Here is a 27896-nt window from a genome sequence, read left to right on the forward strand (position 1 = left end):
TTATAACAGTATGGGGTTGGACCAGAGCCCAGAGAGGGGGAGACCTTTACTGGTGTTGACTTACAGAAACACCTGGCCTGTTTACCCTCACAGTGGGTGGTTGAGAGCAAGGGACTGAGGAAAATAAGGGGAGGAGCCGGGGGAACGAGAAGTGAGGCAGAAGACGTCTACCACAGAAAGAAGGGAGAATCCAATTTAACCTCAACAGGTTTCCCTCTTTATGTTATCTGCTCTGGAGAATTTTTTTAAAAGATGTGAAGGCTTGCCAAGTCATTTCTGCCCTTGTTTTCTTGGCACAGCGTAATCCAGAACGTCAGTGGAAGGCTTTTATAGTAAAGTGCTCGAGGTTCTGAAATGTTAGTCGGCATGAAAATCTTCTTTGATGGCAATAATTATCAGTTGCAGAGTACTTTTATGGCGCTTTAATAGACCTCCATATAAATACAGCTGTTAAACTGGAAGCCTTTATGAAGTCAACAGGGAAAATCACCACTTTTCTGTACAACATTTTCGTGTCAGTTAAGGAATGTTTTTATGACAGTAGATCTCAATATCAATAAAGTTGTTGCAGTATTTTTACAGTATTAATGTAAATCTTTATGATGTCAGCAATGAAACCCATAGCTCCTCTGTGAGTTCTGGAAGGGCCTGGCACCCTAACACCCTTTGGTCCCCTCTAACTTCCTGACCTTGAAGGGTCTGTCTATAACAGGCCAACAGAGCGTGCTCTGTTCCCTTCATTCAGAAGGCTGTGCCTCTCAGTTCAGGACAACTACGTGTTGTTCTCAAGGGGCTCTCACCTTGTCACATAGAACAGGCGTGAGGGTGGTCATGATTCAGCTGTTTGAGTCTGTGTTTATGGTGCTTCTCTGTGCAGTAGAGAGTTCTGACAATTATTTTGTGTGTGTGCGTACTTGCTTGCGTGCGTGCGTACGTACATTTGTGTGAGTGTGTGTGTGTGTGTGTGTGTGTGTGTGTGTGTGTGTGTGTGTGCTCATGCCAAAAATGTGTATTTGTGTCTGACAGCAAGAGAGTGCGTTTTCATGTGTGTTCTGTCCTAATTTCCCTGTCACACATCCCTAACTCTAATGCACACAACACATCAATACTCAAAGCCAATTCAATACTCAAAGCCAATTCAATACTCAAAGCCAATTCAATACTCAAAGCCAACTCTTAAAGTTCCAAAGCAGTCGTTTATTTTATCTCAATATCAAATCAATTTCTAGGTAACAATAAAGTATCTTACTGTGATTGTTTTCAATTAAAATGTTTTTTAAATTTTTTTATCAAATAGACATTTCTCAAACCAGAATGTTGCTACTACTGCCTGTCTGGGAGTGGTCTGAGTGGGGAGGGGAAAACTGAAAACTAGCTGTTATTGGTAGAGAGGTTTGGAACTCTCTTTCTTATTGGTCTATTAACTAATTTACCGCCTGGTGATGTCAATAGGCAGGAGGCAGGCCAAAACACCATCCCACCAAAACAGGGAGACATTTCAGGTGGTCTTTTCAAACAGCTCTTACATTAAAAAGTCATTTCCATAATTTTCACAATTTCACAGTATTATTCCAACTAGGGCTGTGGCAGTCATGAAAGTCCGTCAGCTGGTGATCGTCAAGCAAATAACTGCCGACCTCACGGTAATTGTCCGTTATTTAACATAAACCCATTTAGCATCTCCTGGCTTCCATGCATAGACTACAAGCTACTGATGCAGACCTTTGGAACATCTACATTTTAAAGAGTATAAATCCATGTAATATAGCCTACACCTTCACAATACATCCATGATTTATTTTAGACAGGTCTAAAGAAACATGATATGAAGAAAATGTCGTCCATTTCAGAAGAACAGAATAGCATACTCTGAGTTGTCCTTATGTTAGGGTCCTGATCTGGCTATGCCAAATGGCTGTGGGCAACGCTAGTTCATTTAGCAGACAAGATTAGCTTAGAATTTCGTGGCGTTATTTTACAGTATGAAGAATACAATTAAACATAGCTGAATAAAATAGAAAGGATATCTTCTCCAAACGATTTGAGGGAGTGAACACATGCGGCTATTCTGTGTTGAGCGGTACCAAAGAAACAGATACTCCCATATACTTCATGGTGAGTTATTTATGTAACTTTAGTTGTGATACAAACATTAGGGTTTTGATGTTTAATACATTGTAAGGCTGCATGATGCGACTCTAATGAAGATTTGAAAAAAGTCGCATAAAAGTTCTTGATCTCTGCTTAGTTTTTTTTTTATGCCGGTTGTACACACTTCATCAAGCACGTGACAATGCCTCGAATTTCCCGCCGGCATCCCCTTCGTGTGGCTGTAATGCCCCCTATAAAATACATGCCTTTGGCGGCCAGTGGCGGTTGTGCCCTTGGGCTGAATATATTAATTATAATTCCCTGCTCCCAGCACTCACATGGCTCTCCGTCAGGTGACCGGGTCTTTTTCACAGGATACAAGTGAAGACAGACACATCAGGGACGCAACTGCGAGCGGCCTTATCCAATTCCGAGGTGCATATTGAAGATATTGGAAGAACTGTCCACATTTACTTTTCGTCAGCCAACAAGATGAGTAGCAAAACGAACAGCAAAAGCACTAGGCTATGCCAGTCTACTATCCCCCCACAGTACTGAAGCTGAACTATTCTATTCAGTTAGGGTCTACACCGGTTGTAAAGCAGGCTACATGAGGTGTGCAACTATGATTTGAAAAAGTCGCAAAAAGGCATACTCTATTTCTTGCCTTACTGCACACAAGATGGGCATCATTCATCATTCAGTGATAGGCTAATATTGTCTCCCGTCAGACTATTCTTGATTTACTATACTCCTGTTGAAAAGAGAAGCAATGTGCTTAATGTTATGAAAGTTGAGAAATAAATATAGTAGGCCTAGCCTATAGAAAGCTGATGGGAGCCTCCTCTTTTTAATAGAGGCCATCACTCTTCTCCCGCAATTGCATAGCCTTTAGAAATGTTGCGCAACATGAGCTCATGGGCTCTCATGTGTTTGTGTTTGATTCGTTTTTTGATTACATTTGCATTGATGTCAGCGTGATTAGAGGGACAATAGAGTACTGAGTACCAGGTAATTAAAACGGTTGGTCGGCTACTAATGACCGCCAGGACCATCAGAGCTGGGAGAAGCCTAATCACCGTGACTAAACGGTCACATGGAATTTGACTGCCGTTATGACTTGTGACCGCCGATGTGGCGGTAATACGGTCACCTTAACAGCCCTAATTCTAACCTCATAGTGTGGAAATATATATATAAAACACAAGAAAATCTATTTTTTACCGCACTGTGCCTTTAAAAACGATCTAATTTTCGATACAAGGCACATGGTTTCCTCTTAGACAGGACTGCCCAACCCTGTTTCTGGAGCGCTACCGTCCTGTAGGTTTTTGCTCCAACCCTAATCTAGTACACCTGATTCTAATAATTAGCTGGTTGATAAGATGAATCAGGTTAGTAACACCTGGGGTTGGAGTGAAAACCTACAGGAGGGTAGAGCTCCAGGAGAAGGATTCGACCACCCTGTTCCAACACCAATGGTTGTATTCACTGGCCTGGAGGAGTGCGTGTACTGGTCCGGAGTCAGTGAAAGATGATTTTGATATGAATCATCTGTATCGGCTCTGGCATTAATGCAGTTATCCCGTGATTGTGTGGTTCGATGTCGATTCTCCTCCCAGCAGTTTCCTGTGCTGAACGTAATCAGTCTGGTAATACAACCGGATCGAAGGCTTCATATACACAGTGTATCTCCGCTTACGTTGTGATCTGGAGATGAGGCAAGGGGATATTATGTTATCGTCAGGCGGTTTTGATTTCATTTGTGTGTGCATGCTATATAGAAATGCTGACTGTTAAGACTACCCATTACAGAATGCCATCAGCGATGGCAGCTGTCTGCTTCTTCCCTTTGAGATCTGGGCCCACATTCATTAAGCATCTCAGAGAAGGATTGCTGATCTCGGATCAGTTTAGCCTTTTTTCATCTTAGTGAATAATATTACACGGACGCAGGGGCACCTGATCCTAGATCAGCGATCCTTATCTGAGACGCTTTATGAATACAAGCCCCTGGAGTCCACAGCACTGCTCTTCTTATTGAGTTTGGGATTCCGTACTGAGAGAAGGTGCCTTTCTAAGAGGTCTTTATCTCAGCAAGGTTTGGTCAATCAAAGTGTTTACACAGTGTTCTGCGATTGATTTTTCCCTTTTTCGATTTTGTTGCCGCGGCAGTAATTCTTTTCCCAACTTTATTCAGGTTTCATTTGGGAGAACAAATCAATCTCTCGCAGTATACCCTCCATTCTCTAGGACTCTGCCAGCAAGGTGTGTGTGTACATGTGTTCCTCAGCCTTTCGGTAGACTGGCTGGGCTCCACTCTCCACTCTTTGACCCCTTTATCTATAAATAGCCTTTATATCCATCTGACCCACTGGGCAAAAACTGGTTCAATCAACGTTGTTTCCATTTCATTTCAACCCCAAAATTAGATGTGATGATGTTGAATCAACGTGGAAAACTAATTGGATTTGCAAAAAGTCATCAACGTAAGGGAATTTAGTATTTTTTTTCACCATTTTAACCTAAATCCAATGACGGTGACATTTTTGGTTGATTTCACTTTGAATTCACGTTACTTGGCAACTCAACCAAATGTAAATCAAAACTAGACGTTGAACTGACTGTGCCCAGTTGGGAGTGAGTCCCAGCAGGAAACAGGAAGTAGCCCTCTTGACCTCTTCAGTTACCTGGGTGCCTATGGGATTCCTTATGGTTTATGAGCAACTGGACCCCAGTAGCCTATGTGGAGATGAGAGGTCCTTGTCTGGCTACTGGTCCCCCCAGGCTACTACTGTATATGCTAGTATTATAGGGTTCCTTGCAGGCTATTAGCCCCACAGTGCCCAGTGAATAGGTAAGAGGCCTTCAATGTGCCACTGGGCTTATTGGCTCCCCTTAACCCTTTGTGGAGGCCACTAATCCTTGTTAAACTACTGTTCCCATATACCTGAAAATTAAAGGGTCCTGATTGACTACTGCCACCATAGTGTGCTAACATTTTAGAGGTATATGATTAGCTACTGACTCCCCTGTGGCCAGTGCTGAGGTAAGGGTTCCTTCAAAGGGCCACTTCACTTGTGTTAGCTACATACTGGGAGTCATGAGCCATCATCCCAGCCTGCAGAATGTAGCCCATTCAACACCTCACACACTGACGTTCATTACATTAAACCATTGGTCTGTGTCTGACTGTCCGTGGCGCTGGACTGATCTGCTGATCTGCTAGGATAGATGGGAGGAACAAGCACATCCATCCTCACTACTATTTTTACACCGGGCAGATCTCCTATTGATACAGGGCTATGTCAGTGCATAATTTATACATACTGTAGAGTACTCTGCCATGGTTCTGATTGATGCAGCTATGTATGCCAGCTATGTCTGCCATGGTGAATGATAATGATGATGATGATGATCGTTAACTTGATGGCTCAGTCTAAAGGCTGATGCTGCTTATGTCCAGCATACAGACAGTTAAAAGGTTGGGCAGTGTGCTAGACTCTCCTCTGTCCTCCGCAGACGTTAGTGAACTAATCATCAAGCCTTTGACTAATTGAATTATTAGGTGTGCCAGTTTAGGGTTTAAACAAAAATGTGAAATGTCCGGGAGGCGAGGAGAGGGAAACCCTGCGCTAATGGACGGGTTGCACCTGATTCCTCTCAGCCCTGATGTCCTGCTGGCAGATTAATGTATTTCCTCATTTTTGTTTTTGCTGTCTAATAGGCCACATGTTAAGTTCATTAGAGGAATGATTGGGCTTCTGTAATTGTAATTCTGGGGTATCATCAACTTCATTATTGAGTTTCGTAAACAAATATCTGTATCTGGCTGGAAATAGAACATCACAATTAGGGGCCATTGTCCTCCCTCCCTCCCTCTCTCGCTCCCTCTCTCCCTCCCTCCATCCCTCCCTCCATCCCTCCATCTCTTTCCCTCCCTCCCTCCCTCCCTCCCTCCCTCCCTCCCTCCCTCCCTCCCTCCCTCCCTCCCTCCCTCCCTCCCTCCCTCCCTCCCTCCCTCCCTCCCTCCCTCCCTCCCTCCCTCCCTCCCTTCCCTCCCCCCATCTCCTGTCTCTTTCCCCTGTGCGCCCTCTCTCTTTCTCTCTCTCACTCTCTCCCTATCCCCCTCTCAATTTCAATTCAGCTTAAGGAAACATGTTTACATTGTCAAAGCAAGAAATGGATAATAAACAAAAGTGAAATAAACAATAAAAAATGAACTCTCTCTCACTCTCTCCTCCTCACTCCCTCCCCCTTCCCTTCCCCCTCCCCTGTTTATGTGTTGATTTTAGCTGAGGCAGGTACAGTACACTGTGTGCAGTGCCTGTCATCTCTCCAGGGTGTAATCAGTATGTGAAACATGGAGGCATGTTGGTGGAACGTTAGGTAAACAGATGTAATTAGAATTGAATCTGGTCCAATTAAAAACAATAAAGAAGGAGTTGGGTGATGATTGTGAAAGAGTTAGGCAAGATAATGAAGGGTGTTTATTGGGCGATACAAGATAGGCGACATATCCTAGGTAGAGGTCGACCGATTATGATTTTTCAAAGCCGATACTGATTAATCGGCCGATTGTTTTATTTATTTATTTGTAATAATGACAATTACAACAATACTGAATGAACATTTATTTTAACTTAATATAATACATCAATAAAATCAATTTAGCCTCAATTAAATAATGAAACATGTTCAATTTGGTTTAAATAATGCAAAAACAAAGTGTTGGAGAAGAAAGTAAAAGTGCAATATGTGCTATGTAAGAAAGCTAACGTTTCAGTTCCTTGCTCAGAACATGAGAACATATGAAAGCTGGTGGTTCCTTTTAACATGAGTCTTCAATATTCCCAGGTAAGAAGTTTTAGGTTGTAGTTATTATAGGAATTATAGGACTATTTCCCTCTATACCATTTGTATTTCATTAACCTTTGACTATTAGATGTTCTTATAGGCACTTTAGTATTGCCAGTGTAACAGTATAGTTTCCGTCCCTCTCCTCTCTCCTCCCTGGGCTCAAACCAGCAACACAACGACAACAGCCACCATCGAAGCAGCGTTACCCATGCAGAGCAAGGGGAACAACTACTAGAAGGCTGAGAGCGAGTGACGTTTGAAACGCTATTAGCGCCCGCTAACTAACTAGCCATTTCACTTCGGTTACACCAGCCTCATCTCTGGAGTTGATAGGCTTGAAGTCATAAACATAAAATGCTTGATGCACAACGAAGAGCTGCTGGCAAAACGCACAAAAGTGCTGTTTGAATGAATATTTACACGCCTGCTTCTGCCTACCACCGCTCAGTCAGATACTTAAATACTTGTATGCTTGTATGCTCAGTCAGATTATATGCAACGCAGGACACGCTAGATAATATCTAGTAATATCATCAACCATGTGTAGTTAACTAGTGATTATGATTGCTTGTTTTTTATAAGATAAGTTTAATGCTAGCTAGCAACTTACCTTGGCTTACTGCATTCTCGTGACAGGCAGTCTCCTTGTGGAGTGCTACGAGAGAGACGCAGGTCATTATTGCGTTGGACTAGTTAACTGTAAGGTTGCAAGATTGGATCCCCCGAGCTGACAAGGTGAAAATCTGTCGTTCTGCCCCTGAACGAGGCAGTTAACCCACCGTTCCTAGGCCGTCATTGAAAATAAGAATGTGTTCTGAACTGACTTGCCTAGTTAAATAAAGGTATACATTTATTTTATTTTATAAATTAAAAAAATCAGCAAATCGGCGCCCAAAAATACCGATTTCCGATTGTTACGGTCGACCTCTAATCCTAGGGCATATCATTATCTCCATTCTCTTATTTTTGTCTTACCCCCCTTTTTCTCCCCAATTGGTAGTTACAGTCATGTCCCATCGCTGCAACTCCCGTATGGACTCGGGAGAGCCGAAGGTCGAGGGCCATGCGTCCTCCGAAACACAACCCAGCCAAGCCACACTGCTTCTTGACACAATGCACGCTTAACCCTTGAAGCCAGCTGCACCAATGTGTCGGAGGAAACGCCTTACACCTGGTGACCGTGTCAGCATGCACTGCACCCGGCACGCAACAGGAGTCGCTAGAGCGCGATGGGACAAGAACATCCCAGCCGGCCAAACCCTCCCCTAACCCGGACAACGCTGGGCCAATTGTGTGCCGGCTCATGGGTCTCCCGGTCATGGCCGGCTGCACCACATCCATGGTGTGTAGTAATGCAGCTAGCACTGCGATGCAGTGCCTGAGACCGCTGCACCACTCGGGAGGCCTGAGTCCACACACTTTTATTTATTAATTGTCTGGTTTGTGTGTGTCTGCGTTCGTTCGTGTGTGTGTCTGCGTTCGTTCGTGTGTGTGGTTGTCAAAGTGTTAGTGCTCAAAATAATCTCTAGCTTTAACCTTCCCATTCACTATCAGGCCTATTTTTTCTCTCTCTCTCTCTCTCTCTCTCTCTCTCTCTCTCTCTTTCTCTGTCTCTTTTCTCTCCCTCTCTCTCTCTCTCTCTCTCTCTCCCTCTCTCTCTCTCTCTCTCTCTCTTTCTCTCTCTCTCTCTCTCTCTCTCTCTCTCTCTCTCTCTCTTTCTCTGTCTCTTTCTCTCTCTCTCTCTCTCTCTCTCTCTCTCTCTCTTTCTCTCTCTCTCTCTCTCTCTCTCTCTCTCTCTCTCTCTCTCTCTCTCTTTCTCTCTCTCTCTTTCTCTCTCTCTTTCTCTCTCTCTCTCTCTCTCTCTCTTTCTCTCTCTCTCTCTCTCTCTCTCTCTCTCTCCCTTCTGTTTTCCTTTGTCATGCTGCGTCTCCCTCCTTCGCTCCACCCCTCCCGGAGAGAGAGCCATTCACGGTGACGTAGGACCTGTTTCATTAGTACCACCGAGACAGGCAGCAAGGAAAGACCACCACTGTCTCTCACACACTGTCTCAAACACACACTGTCTCTGTCTGGGAGCAGTGTGTGTGTATGTGTTTGTGTGTTTGTGTGTATGTGTGTGTTTGTGTGTATGTGTGTGTGTATGTTGAGACTTGGCCGTTATTAAAGCTAAGCCCAGACAACAGTGACCAGCCCCAGGGGCAAGGGTCTGAACAAAGTTTTCCACTCAGGTCAGCTCTGAGCTACAAAAGTTTGGAGTCTGGAAATTGACATTTTCTAATAATATGTTTCTCTGGAGCTGTAGCAGTTGCTATGTACACTCTGTGTATCTCTGTCAACTGCGTAAACTGGGGAAGGAAGCCAACTTCTCCTGCTTGTACTTGTATTCTGTTTAGTTTGTGTCCACCATTGGCTCAGTGTTAACTGCTAGCAACATCTTGAGACAGTGCTACATTGTGTTGGTACTTAGGGCTGACCCTATGGAAAGCATTGGAGAAGCCTGGGATGGCTGGGCCACTGGAAGGCAAAGTCTGGGGCATGACCACTTGTTTCCAGCACTCCGCTCACCGGGCCCGGTGCTCATACTAACAGCTCAAAGAACAAGGGAGTGAGAGAAAGAGGAAGAGAAGAAGTAAGAGAGTAAGAGAAAGAGGGGGTTTCAGAGGAAGAAAGAAAAAGAGAGAGGGAGTGAGAGAAAGAGGGAAGAAGCCAGAGCTGGCTATTCTTTGCAGCATGTTTCTCTTTCAGAATGGAAAGATCAGCAGTCAAATGTAGTCAAGTGCTTTCTTGTTTCCTTTGAACACTGTGGCGTGAGCATGTTACTTTCACACATTGAAGCTATTACATTGTCCAATGGCGAGACGGCTGAATTAGTTCCCAAATACCAGAGAAATAAGTTGCATGCTGCTCTCCTTGTTCCACTTACTGTGAAGCAGATGGAGATACAGCACTGCATGTTATGTATCTCTCTGATATTGATATCCACTATTGATCTCAGGTAGAATTTCCTCCTGCAATAAATTAGCCTTTTGATGATGTTGTCATTGTGCTTTTGAGGTTTTTCTTCCCATCAAGTTTCTTCTGGTATTGATATTGAGTACTGATATTCGGGAAGAATGTCCTACAAACCTTTTGCATGTGTTGTTATCTTAATTCTATAGTATTTTTTACCATTTATTTTAGCTGCTAGCTAAGGAATGACGCCATAGGGGATAGCTGCCGTTTTACTCCGAACCTATTTTGCTATTTTGTGTGTTTTTTCACGTTGTTTGTCTCTTATTTTGTACTTAATGTTTCTGCCACCGTCTCTTATGACTGAAAATAACTTCTGGATATCAGAACAGCGATTTCTCACCTCGAACTGGACAAATATTTTTTGTTTAATTAGTCAGACGCGAAGGATTTACTGCTGATACCAGACCAGGCTCAAATCCCTGTCATTCACATGAAGAGACTTCAATACAGGGGACGCAGATCCGGGTGCCTTGTGAGAATTTGTAGGCGAGTGGGTAACCCGCCGCTACCATCCGTCCTATTGGCAAACGTGCAATCATTGGAAAATAAACTGGATGAGCTCCGTTCAAGACTATCCTACCAACAGGACATTAACAACTGTATTATCTTATGTTTCACTGAGTTGTGACTGAACGATGACATGGATAATATACAGTTTGCTGGGTTTTCTGTGCATCGGCAAGGCAGAACAGCTACCTCAGAGAAGACAAGAGGTGGTGGTCTATGTCTATTTGTCAATAACAGCTGGTGCGCAGAATCTAATATTAAAGAAGTCTTGAGGTTTTGGTCGCCTAGGTATCTCATGATAAGCTGTAGACCACACTATTTACCAAGAGTTTTCATCTATATTTTTCGTAGCTGCCTATTTACCATCACAAACCAATGTTGGCGCATTCAATGATCTGTATAATGCCATAATGCTCATCCAGAAAATGTTCCTAGTGGCCGGGGACTTTAATGCAAGAAAACTTAAATCAGTTTTACCTAATTTCTACCAGCATGTCATATGCAACCAGAGGAAAAAAACTCTAGATCACCTTTACTCCACATACAGAGATGCCTACAAAGCTCTCCCTCACCCTCCATTTGGCAAATCTGACCATAATTGTATCCTCCTAATTCATGCTTATAAGCAAAACTAAAGCAGGAAGCACCAGTGACTCTCAATATGGAAGTGGTCAGATGTCGCAGATCTCAGCACAGACTGGAATGTGTTCCAGGATTAATCCGAGGGCATTGAGGAGTGTACCACATGAGTCACTGGCTTCATCAATAAGTGCATCGATGACATCATCCCCATTGTAACCATACGTACATACCCCAACCAGAAGCCATGGATTACAGGCAACATTCGCACTGAGCTAAAGGGTAGAACTGCCGCTTTCAAGGAGTGGGACTCTAACCCGGACGCTTATAAGAAATCCCGCTATGCCCTCCGACGAACCATCAAACAGGCAAAGCGTTAATACAAGATTAAGATTGAATAATACTACTCCGGCTCAGACGCTCGTCAGATGTGGCAGGGCTTGCAAACTATTACGAACTACAAAGGGAAGCCTAGATGCGAGTTGCCCAGTGACACGAACCTACCAGACGAGCTAAATTACTTCTATGTGCACCTTCAGGGGAAGAAATGCTGAAGCATGCATGAGAGCACCAGCTGTTCTGGACGACTGTGTGATCGCGCTCTCCGTAAACGATGTGAGTAAGACCTTTTATACAGGTCAACATTCACAAAGCCGCAGGGCCATATGGATTACAAGGACTTGTACTCTGAGCATGCGCTGACCAACTGGCAAGTGTCTTCACTGACATTTTCAACCTGTCCCTGACCGAGTCTGTAATACCTACATGTTTCAAGCAGACCACCATAGTCCCTGTGCCCAAGAACACCAAGGCAACCTGCCTAAATGACTACTGACAAGAAGCACTCACGTCTGTAGCCATGAAGTCCTTTGAACGGCTGGTCATGGCTCACATCAACACCATTATCCAAGAACCCTAGACCCACTCCAATTCAAAACACCGCCCCAACATATCCACAGATGATGGAATCTCTATTGCTATACACATTGCCCTTTCCCACCTGGACAAAAGGAACACCTACACGAGAATGCTGTTCATTGACTACTGCTCAGAGTTCAACACCATAGTGCCCTCAAAGCTCATCACTAAGCTAAAGACCCGGGGACTAAACACCTCCCTCTGCAACTGGATCTTGGACTTCCTGACGGGCCACCCTCAGGTGGTAAGGGTAGGCAACAACACATCTGCCACGCTGATCCTAAACAGGGCATCTCAGGGGTGTGTTCTTAGTCCCCTAAGGTACTACCTGTTCACCTATGACTGCGTGGCCAAGCACAACTCCAACACCATCATTAAGTTTGTAGACGATACAACAGTAGGCCTGATCACCGACCATGATGAGACAGCCTAGAGGGAAGAGGTCAGAGACCTGGCAGTGTGGTGCCAGGACAACAACCTCTCCCTCAACGTGATCAAGACTAAGGAGATGATCGTGGGCTACAGGAAAAGAAGGGCCGAGCACGCCCCCATTCTCATTGACTGGGCTGTAGTGGAGCAGGTTGAGAGCTTCAAGTTCCTTGGTGTCCACATCACCAACAAACTATCATGGTTGAAACACACCAAGACACCAAAAATATTTATCATGGGTCCTCAGATCCTCAAAAAGTTATACAGCTGCATCATCGAGAGCATCCTGACTGGTTGCACCCCCTCCTGGTATGGCAACTGCTCGGCATTCGACCGCAAGGCTCTACAGAGGGTAGTGCGTATGGCCCAGTGCATTACTGGGGCCAAGCTTCCTGCCATCCAGGACCTCTATACTAGGCGGTATCAGAGGAAGGCCCAAGAAAATGCCAAAGACTCCAGCCACCCTAGTCATAGACTTGCTACCGCACGGCAAGCGGTACCGGAGCGCCAAGTCTCGGTCCAAAAGGCTCTTTAACAGATTCTACCCCCGAGCCATAAGATTGCTGAGCAGCTAATGAAATGGCTACCCGGACTATTTGCATTGACCAAAATTCCCCCTTTTTATTAATGCTCCTGCTACTCTCTGTTTATTATCTATGCATAGTCATTTTACCCCTACCTACATGTACATATTACCTCAATCACCTCGACAAACCTGTACCCCTGCACATTGACTCGGTACCGGTACCCCCTGTATATATAGCCCTGTTATTGATATTTTATTGTGTTACCTTTTCTCCGTTAGTTTATTTAGTAAATATTTTCTTAACTCAAATGTTTCTATTTAAAAAAAAGATCACCTTTATTTAACCAGGTAAGATGCGACCTAGACAAGATAAAGCAAAGCAGTGCCACAAAAACAACAACACAGAGTTACACATGGAATAAACAAGTGTACAGTCGATAACACAATAGAAAAAAAAATCTATATACAGTGTGTGCAAATGGCGTGAGGAGGAGGTAAGGCAATAAATAGGCCATAGTAGTGAAGTAATTAGAATTTGGAGTGGTAGATGAGCAGATGGAGATGTGCAAGTAGAAATACTGGTGTGCAAAAGAGCAGAGAAGTAAATAAAAACAATATGGGGATGAGGTAGATTGGGTGGGCTATTTACAGATGGGCTATGTACAGCTGCAGCGATCGGTTAGCTGCTCAGATAGCTGATGTTTAAAGTTAGTGAGGGAAATATAAGTATAAACAGTTGGAGTATAACCAACTGCAATAAACTAAATGAGTGTGGTCTCTCCAGTCCACATTAAGGCTTGGACCACACTGACTTGACACACGAGAGGGGAAAACAGAGGCTGGGAATGAAATCCAGTGTTCGATAACTGTCTTCATAACTCTGTCAAGAGAATGTTACTAATTACAAACCTGTGTGTCTCGTCTCTCACATCAACCTCTGAATCCCCACTCTGTCTCCTCTTGATAAATGAACACCTCTTAATGTGTGATCATTCTCAGCCCCCGGACTCCCCTGGGGGCCTCTCAACAACCACCTCAGCTGGTCACTGAGCATCTGATTGTGAGTCATTATCGGGCCTCTCGGCTACTACATACACTCTCCACAGACCTCTTCTCCCAAAGAGAGAGAGATGGGGAGAGAGAGAAAGAGAGAGAGAGAGAGATGGGGAGAGAGAGAGAGATGGGGGAGAGAGAGATAGAGGGACAGAGAGAGTTTATTGCAGTCTGTTATACTCCAACTGTTTAAAGATAAATAAAATCAAACTTTATTTGTCGAGAGAGAGAGAGAGAGAGAGAGAGAGAGAGAGAGAGAGAGAGAGAGAGAGAGAGAGAGAGAGAGAGAGAGAGAGAGAGAGAGAGAGAGAGAGAGAGAGAGAGAGAGAGAGAGAGAGAGAGAGAGAGAGAGAGCCACAACCTCACTGGACACCCACTACTTCAGTTGGCTGGATATGTTGGAGATCTAGTCTTTAGTCTTTCTCTCCTTCTAGGAGTATGAGTAGGGTTTGGGGGTTTTCCTGACCACATGACTGGAGTAGTAAGTCTGAGCCAAAGTTATATACATGGACTATAAATAGGCCTGGCCCAACCAGCTGCTGCAGTCTAGGGGAATGACATTTCTCCCATCTACCTCCCACCCTAGAATCTCAGTGAAATAGGGTGAGATGTGATGCAGCATCGATCCTGTGTACTTCATTGTGCCTCTGCATCCCCTGTATGTGACATGATGCCTTATTATAATGTTCTTTGTTGTGTTTGATGTGTTCCAGGAAGCAGGAACTGCTGACCATCTCCAACGTGCCCTTGGGAGATTGCCCCCCCTCACCCCCCCGCACCGCCCCGCCCACAATGAAGGTATGACACGTAGCACCTTGTGCCCGTCTCACTCATCGTACTATTTTCACACTACCAAGCCAAGCTGGCCTGGTTACCCATCCACCATAGTTGCTTGAACCGTGCTGGATAGGACAGTGTGGAAAGTAAATACCCAAGTGAGCATGGTATTGTTTGGCTTTGTGCAACAGTGTGAAAAACTGAAAATGGTGTCAGTGCACTGAACCTGCCTGTACCTGGCCAATCAGAACACCTCTGAGAGGAACCACGGTAGCATTTACATGTATTCTATTAGTGTTGCAATCATCACAGGAATAAGGCAGCTTAGTCAGTGGCAGACAGAACGTCACACTGACTGGGCCTGGGAGCAGACTCTTCTGTGTCCCAAATGGCATCCTATTCCCTATATAGTCCACTACTTTTGACCAGAGCCTTGCCAAAAGTAGTGCACTATAAAAGGAATAGTGTGTATGACGCATAGCAAGTCAGCTCTGTGTGGCCTGGATGGGCTTCGTTCAACTGTTCATAGAGGGTAACTCTTTAGAGGTCATTCTGAAGTGTAGAGAGAGGCAGAGAGAGCTGCCAGGTTCAATAAGATCCAACACTTGTCTTTCTGTGGACTATTTTAATGTAAGGGTTTATTTCTATACAGTATATATATCTGGTTAGACTGTAAACTCTCCTTCCAGACTCACATTAAGCATCTCCAATCCAAAATTACATCTAGAGTCAGCTTCCTATTTCGCAACAAAGCATCCTTCACTCATGCTGCCTAACAGACCCTCGTAAAACTGACTATCCTACCGATCCTTGACTTCAGCAATGTAATTTACAAAATAGCCTCCAACACTCTCTTCAGCAAATTGGATGTAGTCTATCACAGTGCCATCCGTTTTGTCACCAAAGCCCCATATACCACCCACCACTGCGACCTGTATGCTCTAGTCGGCTGGCCATCCCTACCTATTCGCCGCCAGACCCACTGGCTCCAGGTCATTTCTAAGTCTTTGATAGGTAAAGCACCACCTTATCTCAGCTCACAAGTCACAATAGCAGCACCCACCCATAGCACGTGCTCCAGCAGGTATATTTCACTGGTCATCCCCAAACCAACTCCTCTTTGGCTGCCTTTCCTTCTAGTTCTCTGCTGCCAATGACTGGAATGAATTGCAAAAATCACCTAAGCTGGAGTCTTATATCTCCCTCACTAACTGTAAGCGTCAGCTGTCAGAGCAGCTTACCAATCATTGCACCTGTACACAGCCCATCTGTATATAGCCCACCCAACTACCTCATCCCCATATTGTTATTTATTTTTTTGCTTTTTTGCACCCCAGTATCTCTACTTGCACATTCATCTTTTGCATATCTATCACTCCAGGGTTAATGCTAAATTGTCATTATTTCGTCACTATGTCCTATTTATTTGCCTTACCTCCCTAATCTTACTACATTTGCACACACTGTATATAGATTTGTCTGTTGTGCTATTGACGGTATGTTTGTTTATCCCATGTGTAACTCTGTGTTGTTTGTGTCGCATTGCTTGGCCAAGTTGCAGTTGTAAATGAGAACTTGTTCTCAACTGGTCTAACTGGTTAAAAAAAGGTTAAATAAATAAATAAAACAAACAAATATACAGTGCATTCAGAAAGTATTCAGACCCCTTCCCTTTTTCCACATTTTGTTACATAACAACCCTTGTTCTAAAATTGATTAAATCGTTTTTTCCCCCTCATCAATCAACACACAATACCCCATAATGACAAACCAAAAACATGACAGAGGTCATACGTTTTCTGTAAGTCTTCACAAGGTTTTCACACACTGTTGCTAGCCAGTCTCCAGATCTCAACCCCATAGAAAATCTTTGGAGGGAGTTGAAAGTCCATGTTGCCCAGCAACAGCCCCAAAACATCACTGCTCTAGAGGAGATCTGCATGGAGGAATGGGCCAAAATACCAGCAACAGTGTGTGAAAACCTTGTGAAGACTTACAGAAAACATTTGACCTCTGTCATTGCCAACAAAGGGTATATAACAAAGTATTGAGATAAACTTTTGTTATTGACCAAATACTTATTTTCCACCATCATTTGCAAATAAATTCATTAAAAATCCTACAATGTGATTTTCTGGATTTTTTTTCTTCTCATTTTGTCTGTCATAGTTGAAGTGTACCTATGATGAAAATTGCAGGCCTCTCTCGTCTTTTTAAGTGGGAGAACTTGCACAATTGGTGGCTGACTAAATACTTTTTTGCCCCACTGTATATAGGGAGAGAGAGTATACTGTCTGACAACAAGTATCTGAAGTGAAAAGCTAAAGAATCTGAGCGCTCTCTGATTGTAATAAGTCTTTTGAGATGTATTCTTCCCCAAAATGAGGAATAGACTGCTCTTAAAGGTTGATTTGAATAAACGATAAAAGAGAAATGGATGGTTTTCTGTGAAGGATGCTGTGTAGTTTCACCTCGAAACAGACTGGCCCCCCTTTTCTAGTCTGCAAGGAGGAGGGCGAGAGATAAACAAGGAAGTGGGAGAGAAGAGGAAAGAGAGAGTGAAGAAAATGTAGCATACAGAGACATAGAAAGAGAGAAATGAAGAAAGAGTGAAGCAGGGGAGGGGGAATCCGTATGGCACAGAGATGGGGAGCTCAACAATGATCTTTTTTGTATTTGTTATATTTTTTATTAAATTAGGCAAGTCAGTTAAGAACAAATACTTATTTACAATGACAGCCTACCGCAATATCCTATAGTGTACAAATAGTATGAGGCTGTTACTATGCATGCTACCTCTTCAATTACTTGTAATTGTTTCTTTGTTATTGGTTATTGATTATTGTACTGCACTATTGAGGGAGCTAGCATTCTAGCATTTAGCTGCACATTTTAAACCTGCTGTAAACTGTGTACTGTGCGTAACAAATAAAATAGGATTTGATTTGGGATGATTTATAATCAATCAATTGACCAGTCATTTACACACAGGGTGATGGTATTGACTGGGTATTTAAAGAGCAACTACAAGGAAAGAAACAAATTCCCTGATAGAAAACGGCTTATGTGGAACATTTAATCAGGTCCAAAATTGACTACAAAGTGTAAATGGGATAATTTTGTTCAGAAAATCAGTCTCGTCCGAACCTGAGTTTTGCAAGTGAGTTGTCATGACTTATTTGAGGGTTGGGTCTTGATTTTGACAATGGTCACTTGTCCATTGACACGAGATACACATCTGTGGTGATTGCGCTCTATTCTATCCCATTGCAGAACACTCATACAGGACAGAGACAGACCTGCCCATCAGAGCAGCGGATCTGACTTTGTTCACACAAGACAGCACGTTGTGCAGAAATTGAAAATCTTACATAGTCTGAAAGAATCTATGTTGAGGAAGTAATATGGTCTTTGTTCCTATGGTGTCTCATGGGGGACAAACATCAGTAACTGCCACATCGAACCATACCCCCAAGACAGACCGACCCGACACATTCAAATGTGAGTTATAGATCTGTCATTCTCATTGAAAGCCAATTTGATAAGCAGTGGATCTATTCTATGTGCTCCATTTCTATGCTTGCCAATTCAGTGATCTGGTTGTAAATGACATCATCTGCACCAAATTCAGCCCGCTTGGGTTGTGCTACTCACTGGTTGTAGCTGGTGTGGCATAGCATGTTTGCTGTTGTTCCAGACCTACCTACAATCCTGCCAGGCTGACACCTCTCTGATAGAGTCCTTCGCGTGTGTGTGTGTGCTCACATGCGCATGTTGCTATATAATGAATCATTTTGATAAGGAACCACTCCCAAGTCTCAAGCCTTACTCATTCTAAGACAAAACTAAAGTGTGTAAATAGTTTATTGAAAACGTTTCCGTAGTTCCTTGTCGTGAACCAGAGGCAGAGGTTCAAATTAGAAGAGTGAATGAGGATGAAAGTAAATGTGGGTAGACACACAGGCAGGACCTGTTCCACTTAGTCAGTGAACAACACATGGACATGACACTCCTGTTTGGGGCTTTGAGTTAAATAAGAGAAAGCAGAGAGCACTAATTCTCCAAGGACAAAGGGAAGGACGAGGGAGGTTTATGTTGTTGTTGAAGAAAGGCTTGTTTGAGGCAGATATGAAGGAAATGAAGGAGGTGAAGACCAGGTCATGAAACAAGAGGAAGAGAGAGAGAGAGAGGAAACCGTTTTTTGCGTTTTTCTCGTCCGACTGAGGAGCCAGAATGTGTATTGCCGTGGTGTGCTACAGGAGGACTGACAGCGCATTCCAATATCGTGTGACTGCTTCATTTGTAAATACCTGACAACTGGTACATTTGCTTGAGAGAAACATCTGCACAGGCAGAAACAGTGTGAATGAAAGAAGGCTTGCGATGAGAAAAAGTGATTATGCATGTGTCTATGCTGTTGACGGTAAGAGACCAGGGACACACTGCACTGTTGGAGCTAGAAACACAAACATTTCACTGCACCTGTGATAACATCTGCAGATAGTAAGACCAAGTTTGACAGGTTTTACATTGAAGTCTATTCAATGGTACGTCAATGAATTTACGCCAGTGTTTTACCCAAAAGGATCAGACATTTCTGTTTCCGTGTCTCACTGCGCCATGGCCCCTGTGGACCTGCTCTCACTTGGGGCCAAAGCCAGGACACTGATACCTTTTCAGCTGCATTTACATAACAAAGGCTAACCTTGGGAACTTTAACATCTTCTTCATTAAGCACGTGTTTTGATTATGCAGAGGTGGTTGATTCTGCTCTTCACAAGGCCTCACTGTCAGCCCTAGCTATGGAAACACAATTTCCCTAGCATTACATCAGGGTGGGTATTACACACTAGTGGAATGCTGGTGTTACACTCGAAAAGCAGCACTAGTGCTGTGAGTGAATATGGGTTACGGGCTGTGTGCCCGGAGACCGTGGTGTTTGAATCCTCCCAGTGCCAGTCCTTCCCTCTAATCTTGGTGTGGACAGCGGGGGTGCAGCAGGTTGCCCTGGGAGATAAGAGAGAGAGAGAGAAAGAGAGAGAGAGGTGAGAGAGAGAGAGAAAGAGAGAGAGAGAAAGAGAGAGAGAGGTGAGAGAGAGAGATAGAGAGAGAGAGAGAGAGAGAGCAGCACAGACAGACCGATAGATTGGTATTTCACATCTAGACTCTGTGGTGAGCCAGCCTTGGAGGCAGGGGAAGACAGACCGATCTTTTACACCTTGGTTCTCAGCCTGTCCGCGCTCCGCCCGGGTCACGGTTCCTCTCTGATTGGCGTCCGATTGATAGACCTCCGTCTGGCCCCTAGGAGGCCCACCACAGCCCCCAGTGGCCCTCAGCAGTTCTCTCACCCCAGACGGGGGGACGACGATGAATCACCAAGGTTACAGTGCCCATCTGTAGGGCTGCGTGAGCCTGCCTCTCTGTGTTGACTCTGTGGGACTAGCTACGTGGGTTTGGGACACTGTGGCAGGTTAATGAATAACTAAACGATAACTCCCGCTGCACTCACAGCTGTGGGATTAGCGTGTTCACCTGAGCTCAGGTGGATCCCGGGAAAGTAAAGAGATGTTTTGAAATGGATCCTTTTCCTGGTTTACAGAGTGCCAGGTTGTATATCTGAAGGTAAGACATGGGTCTTCTAGGTCTTGGTGTGTTTAGTGGTAATGCTGGTGGTGTTCGACTATGATATAACATGTCGCTGTACTGCCGTGGGCTTAATGGCTGCGTTGACAAGGGGTTATCAGTACCTGTGTAGATAGGCCAGCACTAATGTCAGAGTGACTCCTTGAAGCTCACACCTTTCAAAGCATTTGTGTTTAGCTTTGTCATTAGTGTCTGCATAAAATGACATAAAAAGTACATTTAAATGCCATTAGGCTCACTGTATGAAAAGATGCACTTTCCCGCTGCCTGGTGTATTTCTGGTTTGGTCGTGCCTTGACTGCCTTAGTCTGCGTGCTCTACTTGCCAACCTTGAAACCTGAAACCTGTGATTCAAACAATGTCGTTGATTGTGTTCCTCATCAAATCAAATTGTGTGTGCCGAATACAACAGGTGTAGACCTTACAGTGAAATGCTTACCTACAAGCCCTTAACCAACAATGCAGTTTTAAGAAGAAAATAAAATAAAATATATATATATATATATATATATACAGTGCCTTGCGAAAGTATTCGGCCCCCTTGAACATTGCGACCTTTTGCCACATTTCAGGCTTCAAACATAAAGATATAAAACTGTATTTTTTTGTGAAGAATCAACAACAAGTGGGACACAATCATGAAGTGGAACGACATTTATTGGATATTTCAAACTTTTTTAACCAATCAAAAACTGAAAAATTGGGCGTGCAAAATTATTCACCCCCTTTACATTCAGTGCAGCAAACTCTCTCCAGAAGTTCAGTGAGGATCTCTGAATGATCCAATGTTGACCTAAATGACTAATGATGATAAATACAATCCACCTGTGTGTAATCAAGTCTCCATATAAATGCACCTGCACTGTGATAGTCTCATAGGTCCGTTAAAAGCGCAGAGAGCATCATGAAGAACAAGGAACACACCAGGCAGGTCTGAGATACTGTTGTGAAGAAGTTTAAAGCCGGATTTGGATACAAAAAGATTTCCCAAGCTTTAAACATCCCAAGGAGTACTGTGCAAGTGATAATATTGAAATGGAAGGAGTATCAGACCACTGCAAATCTACCAAGACCTGGCCGTCCCTCTAAACTTTCAGCTCATACAAGGAGAAGACTGATCAGAGATGCAGCCAAGAGGCCCATGATCACTCTGGATGAACTGCAGAGATCTACAGCTGAGGTGGGAGACTCTGTCCATAGGACAACAATCAGTCGTATATTGCACAAATCTGGCCTTTATGGAAGAGTGGCAAGAAAGCCATTTCTTAAAGATATCCATAAAAAGTGTCATTTAAAGTTTGCCACAAGCCACCTGGGAGACACACCAAACATGTGGAAGAAGGTGCTCTGGTCAGATGAAACCAAAATTGAACTTTTTGGCAACAATGCAAAATGTTATGTTTGGCGTAAAAGCAACACAGCTCATCACCCTGAACACACCATCCCCACTGTCAAACATGGTGGTGGCAGCATCATGGTTTGGGCCTGCTTTCCTTCAGCAGGGACAGGGAAGATGGTTCAAATTGATGGGAAGATGGATGGAGCCAAATACAGGACCATTCTGGAAGAAAACCTGATGGAGTCTGCAAAAGACCTGAGACTGGGACGGAGATTTGTCTTCCAACAAGACAATGATCCAAAACATAAAGCAAAATCTACAATGGAATGGTTCAAAAATAAACATATCCAGGTGTTAGAATGGCCAAGTCAAAGTCCAGACCTGAATCCAATCGAGAATCTGTGGAAAGAACTGAAAACTGCTGTTCACAAATGCTCTCCATCCAACCTCACTGAGCTCGAGCTGTTTTGCAAGGAGGAATGGGAAAAAATTTCAGTCTCTCAATGTGCAAAACTGATAGAGACATACCCCAAGCGACTTACAGCTGTAATCGCAGCAAAAGGTGGCGCTACAAAGTATTAACTTAAGGGGGCTGAATAATTTTGCACGCCCAATTTTTCAGTTTTTGATTTGTTAAAAAAGTTTGAAATATCCAATAAATGTCGTTCCACTTCATGATTGTGTCCCACTTGTTGTTGATTGTTGTTGATACAGTTTTATATCTTTATGTTTGAAGCCTGAAATGTGGCAAAAGGTTGCAAAGTTCAAGGGGGCCAAATACTTTCGCAAGGCACTGTATATATATATATATATATATATATATATATATATATATATATATATATATATATATATATATATGTATATAACAAATAATTAAGGAGCAACAATAAAATAACAGTAGCGAGGCTATATACAGGCGGTACCGGTACAGAGTCAAGGTAATTGAGGTAATATGTACATGTAGGTAGAGGTATAGTGACTAGGCATAGATAATAAACAGAGGAGCAGCAGCGTAAAAATGGGGGGTGGGGTGGGGACAATGTAAATAGTCCGGGTAGCCATTTGATGAACTGTTCAGGAGTCTAATGGTTTGGGGGTAGAAACTGTTAAGAAGCCTTTATGACCTAGACTTGGCGCTCCGGTACCCCTTGTAGCAGAGAGAACAGTCTACGACTAGGGTGGCTGGAGTCCTTGACAATTTTTAGTGCCGCTTGGTATAGAAGTCCTGGATGTCAGGAAGCTAGGCCCCAGTGATGTACTGGGCCATACGCACTACCCTCTGTGGCGCCTTGCGGTCAGAGGCCGAGCAGTTGCCATACCAGGCGGTGATGCAACCATGCTCTCGATGGTGCAGCTGTATAACTTTTTGAGGATCTGAGAAACCATGCCAAATCGTTTCAGTCTCCCGAGGGGGAACAGGCATTGTCGCGCCCTCTTCACGACCGTCTTGGTGTGTTTCAACCATGATAGTTTGTTGGTGATGTGGACACCAAGGAACTTGAAGCTTACAACTTGCTCCACTACAGCCCCGTCGATAAGAATGGAGGCGTGCTCGGTCCTCCTTTTCCTGTAGTCCTCATTCTTTGTGTCTTTAGCATATTTCCTGAGTATGACTATTGACTGTCACATAGTGAACTATGTGTTTGTTGATTGACTGGCATTCATTATGAAGACACAAAAAGGCCGGGACAACACTGTATAAAACAATGTTTTAATGCAAGACGGATCTTTGTCAGGTCAAAAACTGTCAAGGCCTTTTTGTTTCTTTGTAGAGTTTGTCGTCCATCACCTATTCAAGTGAAAATCAATGACATTTTTAAAGCTCTTATTCTGTTCTCTCTTATCCAAATAATGTTGTTGACTCTTCCTTTACTTATTTACTTATTTATAATATTTATAATGACTGGTATTTTCCCACACCATTGTGTTGTTTGGGAATAGGGAAAGCAGGGTCACAAAGAAAAGCTTCTCATTTTTATTTAACCAGGCAAGTCAGTTAAGAACAAATTCTTATTTACAATGACGGCCTACCCCGGCCAAACCCGGACGACGCTAGGCCAATTGTGCGCCGCCCTATGGGACTCCCAAACACGGCTGGATGTGATACAGCCTGGATTCGAACCAGGGACTGTAGTGATGCCTCTTGCACTGAGATGCAGTGCCTTAGACCGCTGCGCCACTCAGGAGTCCCTGCAATCCCTGTTAATCTCTTATTATCATAGGGCCTGCTTTAAAAAACATGTTTGGAAGGAAATATATTGTAATTAATAGTAGGTCATCATATTTTTGTAGAAATCTTGGACAGCTACTCATAATGGTATCATGTGTTAATGACAATCTTACTTCCTGATCCCCCACTCTCATTCAGCTGAGAGTGGTTCCCGAATTGACATTAGTTAATTGAATTGTTTGATGATTTTTACAATAATGACAATGCACTACATGTACTATCAATATTTAGTTGTCTGTACTTGTTTTCCCATTGTCCTGTCAGTAATATTTTGACCCAGAACTTTAGTTTAGTTTCATACGAGCACAACAGCAGTCCATTCTTTTCCTGGAGTGACTGTTTTGAGGAAGTGGAGTGGGCTTGGTTATCTGTGTTTGGATAACATTCTGCACATATGGGTGTGAGAGGGTGTAGGACTGTCCTTCCTTATCTGCTCTGCCTCAGCTCATTGAGCTTTTATTGGGAACCAGGGTGGAAATGCTGCTAGCTAGAGATGGTCATGGTGTGACAATTGTAGCTACTGGGTTTGAGAGATTTCAGGCCATGTTCAAGGCTGCGTTGCAGACTGCCCAGTCAGCCATCAGATTGCTATATCACATGATGTGGTTAGCTCTTGTACTGTACATCTCAATGTAGTCAGCCTGGAACGCAGCCTCAGTGACCAGATCTCCCTCCATTTCCATAGAAAATACCCAGAAACCCATTGGTCACACCTAAACCATCTCACACTGTGGACATCACAACGCCACACCTCAACCTATAGCAAATTGAACCCTAAGTGAAATTATCCACCATGAATGAATTTTGTTCTTATTTCGGAAATACAGTTCACTCCACTTATAGTGATCAGATTGGTCCAGGACAATTTGATACGTTATCACAGCATTCACTATAATTGTATGCCGTTGTAGTAAAATAATCACCTCTGTTTGTCTGTTGGTTTCAGTCTGCCGAGTTCTTCGACATGCTGGAAAGGATGCAGGTGAGACTCCTCTTTCTCCTCTCTTCTTCCTTCTCTCTCTTCTTCCTTCTCTTCTCTCTAAGTTCCCACTGCTGTTGGCATGGGACGTGGTGATGAAAGCACGACACGTTCATCACTTCCTGAGATTTTATTCAAGGGTCCTCTCCAACGAGCAGAAGGGTCCCGTTATTTGTTTATTTATTTCACCTTTATTTAACCCGGTAGGCCAGTTGAGAACAAGTTCTCATTTACAACTGCGACCTGGCCAAGATAAAGCAAAGCAGCGCGACAAAACAACAACACAGAGTTACACATAAACAAACGCACAGTCAATAACCCAATAGAAAAATCTATGTACAGTGTGTGCAAATGTAGAAGAGTAGGGAGGTAAGGCAATAAATTGGCCACGGAGGCGAAATAATTACAATTTAGCATTACATTTTGTTAAATTATCGCGCCTAGGCTCGGCCGCGACCGGGAGGTCCGTGGAGCGACCCACAATTGGCCTAGTCGTCCGGGTTAGGGAGGGTTTGGCCGGTAGGGATATCCTTGTCTCATCGCGCACCAGCGACTCCTGTGGCGGCCGGGCGCAGTGCGAGCTAACCAAGGTTGCCAGGTGCACGGTGTTTCCTCCGATACATTGGTGCGGCTGGCTTCCGGGTTGGATGCTCGCTGTGTTAAAAAGCAGTGCGGCTTGGTTGGGTTGTGTATCGGAGGACGCATGACTTTCGACCTTCGTCTCTCCCGAGCCCGTACAGGAGTTGTAGCGATGAGACAAGATAGTAGCTACTAACAATTGGATACCACGAAATTGGGGAGAAAAAGGGGGTAAAAGAAAAAAAGAAAACAAATAATTTAGTTAAATTATTAAGCCACGGAAGTTTGGTTTGGAAGCGCGGCCGCCCTTGTTTTGAGGAACCAGGACGACCGGGTCCAATCTCTGGTCCTGATTGAGTAATGAGCCGAACCGGACCATAGTTAAAGAGCTCCCTCTAAAAAGCCATTGACTTCTCTGTCCTGTTCTGCTGCACTGTGTCTGTGGGGTTCTGGGATCTTCTGTGGGAATGGGGTTTTAGGCGGGATGGGGGCAGGAAGAGGGTGGTGGCGGTGGCAGCTCTGCAATGCCCATTTGGGGACAGTGGGAGAGCTTTTGAAAGAGGGGGAGCGAGCGAAGGAGGACAGGAGATTGATAGCGCCTGATGACAAGTGCGCGAGGAGGAGTGAGGACAGAGGCCACACTGGCCTGCTGCCACCTCTGAGCCAGTCCTTACCAGACCCCTCTCTGTCCCAACAGTCCCTTACAGAGCACAGAGCCACATTGACCCGCACTACTAACTAGACTAGAGCAATCGATGGTGGAGCAGTTGAAAAGCCTCTATCTGGAATGGTTGATCGCAGAGCCCGTCTCAGAGGGATCAAAGATGGATGCATTAAGACTGACCCCTAGCTTTGATCTAACCCAGCAGTGTTGACAAGTAGTCACCCACTGAGCTACAGCTGTTCCCCCATCCCCTCCACTGTCTGTCATGTCTGAGCTACCCTGGTCTCTGATCTGATGGTGCTGTATTGCCAACTCCTATGGTCATTGTCAATAACGCACAAACAGTTCTGGGACCAGGTTATGTCAGAGTCGCTGTGTTGAACCGGCGACAAGCATCACTGGAGGATGGGGACCATTCAAACGCATGCAGAGAGTGCATAGATAGATAGCTAGACCAGTCTGTGTGTTGACCACTGAAATCAATAATGGAAAGTAGGGATCATGATGTGGTTTAAGTCTGGAGAATGACTTCCCACATTGGGATAAGGTTGATTGAGATATGATTATGTCTGATAAAAGACTTGAGAGAATCTGTGTGTGTGGTAAGGATTCGGGCTTCAGAGCTTCCCACATGCAAGACGTCTTTCTCCACAGTTCTCTCCAGCAGATTGGTAATTGTGCAATTCAGGACGTGTCAACTTCAGTCATGTATCCTCTGCATATTTGCAAACACTTCTCATAACCAAGCAAATATTTTACCTGGGTTCCACCTATCAGATGTTTACCCAAATAATGTTCAGTACACTCTTGGAAAGAACCTAGAATGTTTCCCACCCCTTAGGAGAACCCTTTGAATAACCCTTTTTGGTTCCAGGTAAAATCCTTTTGGTTCCAGGTATAACCTGTTTGGGTTCCATGAAGAATCCTTTCCACAGAAGGTTCTACATGGAACCCTAAAAGGGTTATACCAGGAACCAAAAAGGTTCTCCTATGGGGACAGCCGAAGAACCATTTTGGAACCCTTTTTTCTAACAGTGTACAATATGTTAGTACAGTAAGTTATTTGGGAGTTGCGTAAGTCAGGAATGATCGTTTTTGTACCCTTGTGACCCTCCGTCCACATGCGTGACCCTAACCAGGTCCCTAAATCTGAGGAGACGAAGCCCCACTCGCAGAGAAGCAAGGTCTGAGAAACAAACACACACACACTCAAGTATCTGTGGACCTCACCACTGGGCATGCTTCTCTGTCGTGGTGCATTGACATCGCCTCTGTGTCCATTCTTTCATTTATTTATTCATGTATTCCTTTATTAGTATTTTCCATCCCTTTGTTTGATTGTGGTGGTGGTCATCCTCCGTGTTAACCCTGTCAGCCCCTGGAGTAGTTTCACCACTCTCGACCACACTCTTGTAACACTCTCGTAAGTTCCCCTCAACCAGGTCCCCTCAACCAGATCCCCTCAACCAGGTCCTCTCAACCAGATCCTCTTAACCAGGTCCTCTCAACCAGATCCCCTCAACCAGGTCCTCTCAACCAGGTCCTCTCAACCAGGTCCTCTCAACCAGATCAACCAGGTCCCTCAACCAGGTCCTCTCAACCAGATCCTCTTAACCAGGTCCCTCAACCAGATCCCCTCAACCAGGTCCTCTCAACCAGATCCTCTTAACCAGGTCCTCTCAACCAGATCCCTCAACCAGGTCCCCT

At 44.1% G+C, this 27896-nt stretch overlaps 1 protein-coding gene across 8 annotated transcripts in view; it reads left to right on the plus strand.

The window, feature by feature from the left end:
• rap1gap2a (RAP1 GTPase activating protein 2a) overlaps positions 1-27896 on the plus strand; it is a 110363-nt gene that overhangs the window by 56966 nt on the left and 25501 nt on the right. For 3 of the 8 annotated variants that reach the window (XM_024444668.2, XM_024444667.2, XM_024444665.2), the window contains 3 exons: positions 14689-14773; positions 24914-24949; positions 27329-27373. In XM_024444668.2, coding sequence (XP_024300436.1) covers positions 14689-14773; positions 24914-24949; positions 27329-27373 — 166 coding nt within the window. Of the gene's footprint in view, positions 1-14688; positions 14774-18740; positions 19176-19826; positions 20375-24913; positions 24950-27328; positions 27374-27896 lie in introns of those variants that run through there. The other 5 variants (XM_024444669.2, XM_024444670.2, XM_024444666.2 and 2 more) reach the window with 5 other exon arrangements.

Source organism: Oncorhynchus tshawytscha, linkage group LG14, assembly GCF_018296145.1.
Source record: "Oncorhynchus tshawytscha isolate Ot180627B linkage group LG14, Otsh_v2.0, whole genome shotgun sequence".
Taxonomy (NCBI): Eukaryota; Metazoa; Chordata; class Actinopteri; order Salmoniformes; family Salmonidae; genus Oncorhynchus; species Oncorhynchus tshawytscha.